Here is a 6,669-nt window from a genome sequence, read left to right on the forward strand (position 1 = left end):
GTTTTGTTCTGTTTTCTTTGTCCTAATTCTGTCCAGCTTCATTCTATTTCCCTGTTGTAATAATTTAATCTGATTTAATCCTAATTTCCTAATGGTTGTGTTCTGTTAGGATCCATTTTTATCTCTATTCTTATTTTCTCTACATGTCTTTTTAATTTTTCCCCTTTTTCTATCTTTTTTTTAATCCAAGTTTCTGTTCAGTGAAAAAAAAAACATTTATTCTGATGTATTTATTTTTATTCCAGTTTTAGTCAGATTTTAATCCTGATATATTTATCTGGCTCTGCTCTAATTTGATCCTGATTCGGTCCAGATTTTATTTATTTTTAATTTTTTTCTATTTGCTCTAGTCTTGCTCTTTTTTTATGCTCTCCTCCTTTTATTTATTTATATTTTAACTCGTTTTAATCCCAGTTTTCCCCTGATACCCAGAGTAGATCTTAGGTTATTTCTGCCAGCCGGGTTAGAAAAGCACTGATTGGTGTTTTCTCGTTTGTTTCCACCCAGATTATCCAGGTTTTGGGGTTAGATCAGGTTAGATCAGGTTAGCAGGAGGGAAAACTAACTCTGGCTGCTCAGAAGGGGAACATAAACCTCCATGTTGGAATCTGTAGAGGAGGAAATGTTTGAATCGACTGTTTTTGTTGACAGGAGCCAAAGCTCAGCGGAATCCGGACGGGTTGATCCCCTGGACCAAATTCTGCAAGGTGAGCCTCCATGGCCGTCCGTCGGCTCGTCCTCAGGCGGAGCTCGCTCCAGAAGGAGCTAATGTGTTTCTATGGTAACTTTAGCAGAGCGCCAATGAGAAATCCTTCCCCTTCTGGCTGTGGATCGAAGGAATCCTGGACCTGATCAAGAGACATCTGCTGTCTCTGTGGAACGACGGGTGAGAGCTGCTCCGGTTCTGGTTCTGGTTCTGCGTTTCCACAGTTCAGGCTCATCACGCTCTCTCTGCAGCTGCATCATGGGTTTCATCAGCAAGGAGAGGGAGAAGGCCCTGCTGAGCGACAAGTGTCCCGGGACCTTCCTGCTGAGGTTCAGTGAGAGCAGCAAAGAGGGCGCCATCACCTTCACCTGGATCGAGCACGACGTCCACGGTAAAGCTTTTATTGTGAAGGGACTACAGGAAGCAGAGCTGTTATCTCAGATGAATCAACTCTGTCTCTGTGATTCAGACAAACCCGTTTATCACTCGGTGGAGCCGTACACTAAGAAGGAGCTGACGGCCGTGTCGCTGCCGGACATCATCCGTACCTACAAGGTGATGGCTGCGGAGAACATCCCGGAGAACCCGCTGCGCTTCCTCTACCCCGACGTCCCCAAAGACAAGGCCTTTGGGAAGTACTACCCCAAACCCTCAGAAAGTAAGACCCGCCACGGCTTCGTCCCGCTACAGCCCGACCCGATCAGACGCTCACCAGAGCTCTGCTTCTGTTTCAGCTCAAGAGCCGATGGACGTGGAGAGCACGGAGCCCAACGGCTACATGAAGACGGAGCTCATATCTGTTTCTGAAGTGTAAGATTCTAAAATAATCCTCTGAATTCAACATGTTTATGAGGAGTAATGACTGCAGAGGACGGGAGTTTAGTTTGTATCATTTTAGACAATCAGCTCAGTTTAAACCAATGGTTTTATTTCTCATTAAGTCCAGTCAGCAAGGAATAACAAATGCGTCATTATTTATAACTAAAACTAATATGTTTGCAGTGATTCAATGAATTTTGCGTTAATCATTAAAAAAATATAAATTTTCGTCGATATCACGGAGTCTGGGAGCGGCCATTTCTGTCTCCCCGCTTTGCAAGCAAAATCAATGCGACCTACTAAATACATCTGCAATCAACTTGGGTAAAGGGGAGAAAAAAAAAAAAAGTTATTTCACCTTTCTGATTCCTGATCCTCCACGGATGGGTTTGTCGTTGGATCGCCAACTTGAAGAGGTAGGATTTGCCATCGAACTTCTGGCCAGAGAAAAAACACGTCATACGGGACATGCAGGTGGCGCAGTGGTTAGCGCGTACGACCCATGTACGGAGGCCGTGGTCCTCGATGCGGTTTGAATCCAACCTGTGGTCATTCCCCCTTTACTGTCAGCCTACTGTCGAAAAAACGAGTCACTACTGCAGTTTAAAAAAAAAAAAAAAAAACACGTCATATGTAGCCAGCATTTGAAAGAAGAACGTTTTGAAGCGCGTTGTGACAAACACCAGATACAGCACTGGGACTTCATCAACAGCCGATACTGCACCGTGACGTCACAAACCAGTAGGTGGCAGTAGTGTTCTTTGACAAACATGGATGCCTCCAGTAAAGCACATTCACATGAAAATTACTCTGAATTANATTAAGTCCAGTCAGCAAGGAATAACAAATGCGTCATTATTTATAACTAAAACTAATATGTTCGTGGTGATTTCATGAATTTAGCATTAATCGTTAAAAAAAATAAAAATAATAATTTTCGTCGCTATTTCTGAGTCTGGGAGCGGCCATTTTTGTCTCCCCGCTTTACAAGCAAAATCAATGCGAACTACTAAATACATCTGCAATTAACAACAGTTATTGAGTTGGATGTTGGAATACATCAGGTAAAGGGGAAAAAAATTAGTTATTCCACCTTTCTGATTCCTGATCCTCCACGGAACGGGTTGGTCCTTGAAGAGGGAGGATTTGCCACAAACCAGTAGGTGGCAGTAGTGTTCTTTGACAAACATGGATGAAGCACATTCACATGAAAATTACTCTGAATTAAAAGCACTTTATCATTTATTGAACATGATGTAATAATTAAAATGAAAAGTACTTTCAGAAGTTTGAATATGACCAGATTTTTTCCCTTAAACAAAAAACTGCTTGAATAAGAAAGAAATCCCTTTTCTAAGGAAAAATTGTTTATTTGCTACAATAACAGCAGATGAACGGCAGAACCGTTAAAACGAGTCAAGTTAATTTATGTTTTAAATCAGCTATTTAGAATCATCTAAGTTTAAATTTAAAGAAATGATTAAAAGACAATAATAAAAAACAGAACTTTTACGGTTTTATCTGAGATGCTGTCATGGTTTTTATCCGCATTCTGATCCTGGGTTCCGTCTTTATGTCGGCTCTTTTATTTTGGAGTAGCAGCTTTTATAATGTGTCTACCATTCGTCCGTGTTTGTTTTTTTTCTGTTCTTGGTTCTTTATTCTCTAGAGATGCTAAAATGGTGCAAAAAAGCACAATTCTTTTTTTTTTTTGTCCAAAAATGTTTCCTTTCCTTCAAAATAAGAGTCTGGAACATGGATGCAGGCTGACAGCAGAGCTATTTGTTCTTATTTGCTGTCAGACATATCAGAGGGTTACAGAACAGGAGTAGGGCAAATGGAAAAAAAAAAATATTACCAGATTTTTTATTTTTATATTTTATTTCAGTATAATATGAGAAAAAAGTCAGAATTCTGACTTCAATCTCAGAATTCTGGCAGCTAACAAACATGTTAGCATCAAGCCATAGCCATGTCTGTTTTATAGACTAGCTCTCTTGTTGAAATATATATGAAATATTTTTTTATGAACAGTTTTTAGGAGAGGCATATGACCGTCGCTCACCAAAAAAAAGATGAAAGAAAATAACATAGACCTAGATTCTGTAGTATTTAGAAAACTGCTTTATCTCTATAGTATAATTAATCAAAAGGACATAGATTTGTTGCTTCTTGGCTCAATTTCTCATCTTTCTCCTCTATGATGATAGATCTGCAGCACAGAGTAAACATCCAATCAGGGAAGCATATTTGCTTCTCGCTCTATTCTGCGCTTCGATTGGTTGGCAGAGGCAGCTGATTCTTCCTGACTTCGTTAATCACACCTTAACGAGCAAATCTGACGCTTTTGTCTTTTTACATGTTGCTGGTTAATTTATTGATTGTCTAACAAATGTTAGTAAAACAGTACGTCCCTTTTAAGCTAGTTTCCCTTTGTGTTTTCCTTCCACTCAACTTTCCATTGATCCTCTTGGATAGGTCGGCCTGTAAACAACCAGGTTTCTATAGTGATGCACCGTCCCTCATGACCTCATGACCATTCTGGGTCCAGAGCCAGTTTGGTTCTGGTTCTGAGAAACGGAATCGATTTTAATTCAGAATAAAGAATATTTCCGGCATAAAATATTAACCCTGGAAATGATCCGATCTGCTTCCCTGGCAGCCATTTTTAAGCTGTGTTCAAAGTTGCAGTAATGAGGAATTCAACATCAAACGCAACAAAATGATCATCTCTGTATTAAATGTTGGATGAAACTAACAGGCTTGTTGTTGCTGCAGACATCCGTCCAGACTGCAGGACAACATGATGCCCCTGTCTCCTGACAACTACAAGGCCTTGGAGCGCTACGTCAGCCCCAGAGACATCGACGCCGTGGTTAGTCCCCACACTTCCTGCTCCTTCATGAACCATCAACTCTAGAAAGTACCTGATTTTTAGGAGTTTTCTGAAGCTTAACCATCAGGATCAGAACAAATGGGTCATTTAGCAGCTGAGAAGTTCAGGAAAACAAATAAATCAGAGTTCAGGTGCCTCCAACGCTGCCACCTGGTGGCAGGCGATGATTACTGCTGTTCAATGACCCTAAAAGGTTGGAAGCTTTAAATTAATTCGTTTTTAAATTAATTCTGCAGCCCGGGAGCAGAGATAACGGATCACTTTTAGAAAAACTCACCCATCGCATTTAACATCCTGGTTATTTGTTTTTAACAAGTTCCTGCTTTTATTTTTAACATTTCAACCTTTATTAAAACAAATTATTTTTCATTTAGGAAGGACTAGTTTATGACGTGTTCTGCTGAAGATTTAACTGCATTCAGCCTTGCTGGTAGAGGATACCATAGATATAATAGAGGCTAGATGTTTTCTTCCTGCTGCTGGAGGTCGATTCGCCGCCATCTTGTCACAGGCAGCTTATGTAGCCATGACGGTGGACCAAACTGCTGGATTATGTTCAGCATCTAGAATTAAAGCCACATTAATGTTTGTTCGACGTTGGGTACCGCAGAAAGCATTCCTGTGACAAGATGTCTGCCGCTGATGATGATGATGGAGACGTCTGGCTTCTATTATGGATCAATCTGATGGGACTTAGCTGTAGTTCCACTCCCAGGCTGTAGGTGTCCTCACAGTAGGGCGGTCAGGACCATTAGAGGAAGCAAACTGGGTATGTTCAGGTCTCACTGAGGCTGTGTCTGATGTCCGCCTTAATCACTATAGTGGTTACGCCATTTTGGACGAGTGTTCGAACGTCTAGTGGAGGAAAAAGTTTGGGACTTGAAATTTCCAGCAACGCACCTTGGAAAGAAGTGATCATCCATGGTCAGTAGGCGAGCAGATGTATCATAGAATGCTTTGCGAGAGCTCTCCTCTCAAAGCATGATGGGGTTTGTTGTGGCGACAAATGACAAAGATGGCGCAGGCACCGCGAAAAGTAGTGATCATCTCTCTGAACGGTGAGTTCACTATAGAGTCCCCGCTCTATATAGTGATGGAGGGATTTAGGGCGGACGTACAGACACAGCCTGAGGCTATCGTCTGCCGCCGTGGCAACGCTGCAGCTCTGAACGTCTCCTGTGTCTCGCTCTCTTTCTAGATGGATCTTCAGGGCTTTGATCCTCAGGTAAATCCTCGTGTCGCTCAGCCCTGCATGTGCAGCTCCAGTAACCCTGCATGGTCGCACCTCATAGAACCTCCCCACTTTAACACCGCCAGGGTTCACCGTGTCTGACCCGACCCGAACAGAGCCAGAATCCAGTGATTCGGACCTCTGGTTCTGAACCAGCTCAGATTGAGTTCCGTTTGTTTCTAGTTTTTAAGTGATTTCAGCCAATCTGTTCTGACCGGTTCTGGTTCTGCATCGCTTGCATGCCTCAGATTGGTTCGTTCACAGAACCAGTTAACCCATTATAACCTTTAAGTGGGGGAATCATTCAGATGCATAAAATTCCACCGGTAACATTTTAACCAGCAGGTGGAGCCGTTGCGCGCAGCTCCAAGCTGAGACCAACAGTTCTAATCCTAACAGCTCTGGAACTGTTACAGCTAGAGCTCTGAAAGTTTCTGCATCTGTGGTTGAAATGATGTAGAACAAATATAATACAATTTATTTTTCTCAAGAATGTCTTTATTACTGCTTTTCAAAAAAGACACGATCATTTCCATTTTCTTATCCATGCAAAATAGGCGAGGATTACCCAAAATGAGGTGGATGTTAAGAGTTTAAATGCTAAACTGCTGGCAGCCCGGTTCAGGTCCAATAGCGCCGGAACCTTTGGATCAACTTGGGCTGTAGAGGAAAAAAAATGATAGGAACTAAAGTGCAAACATGACTTCTCCAGGCCCACTGCTGCATGTTTGGTTCTGTTTGACCTGACTGGTCCTGCATGTTAGGTTCCATTGAGACCCGACTGGTCCTGCATGTGAGGTTCTGTTTGGACACGACTGGACCTGCATGCTTAGTTCCATTTATACCCGACTGGGCCTGCATGTTAGGTTCCGTTTAGACCCGACTGGTCCTGCATGTTAGGTTCCGTTTAGACCCGACTGGTCCTGCATGTTAGGTTCCGTTTAGTCCCGACTGGTCCTGCATGTTAGGTTCCGTTTAGTCCCGACTGGTCCTGCATGTTAGGTTCCGTTAAGACCC

At 42.3% G+C, this 6,669-nt stretch overlaps 1 protein-coding gene across 6 annotated transcripts in view; it reads left to right on the plus strand.

Moving 5' to 3' along the window:
* stat1 (signal transducer and activator of transcription 1) overlaps positions 1-6,669 on the plus strand; it is a 20,575-nt gene that overhangs the window by 10,067 nt on the left and 3,839 nt on the right. For 2 of the 6 annotated variants that reach the window (XM_015386655.1, XM_015386656.1), the window contains exons 18-24: positions 652-707; positions 792-886; positions 958-1,097; positions 1,176-1,364; positions 1,441-1,516; positions 4,304-4,400; positions 5,620-5,646. In XM_015386655.1, coding sequence (XP_015242141.1) covers positions 652-707; positions 792-886; positions 958-1,097; positions 1,176-1,364; positions 1,441-1,516; positions 4,304-4,400; positions 5,620-5,646 — 680 coding nt within the window. The remainder of the gene's footprint in view (positions 1-651; positions 708-791; positions 887-957; positions 1,098-1,175; positions 1,365-1,440; positions 1,517-4,303; positions 4,401-5,619; positions 5,647-6,669) is intronic. The other 4 variants (XM_015386658.1, XM_015386659.1, XM_015386657.1 and 1 more) reach the window with 3 other exon arrangements.

The sequence above is a fragment of the Cyprinodon variegatus genome, unplaced genomic scaffold (genome assembly GCF_000732505.1).
Source record: "Cyprinodon variegatus isolate N-32 unplaced genomic scaffold, C_variegatus-1.0 Scaffold373, whole genome shotgun sequence".
Lineage (NCBI taxonomy): Eukaryota > Metazoa > Chordata > Actinopteri > Cyprinodontiformes > Cyprinodontidae > Cyprinodon > Cyprinodon variegatus.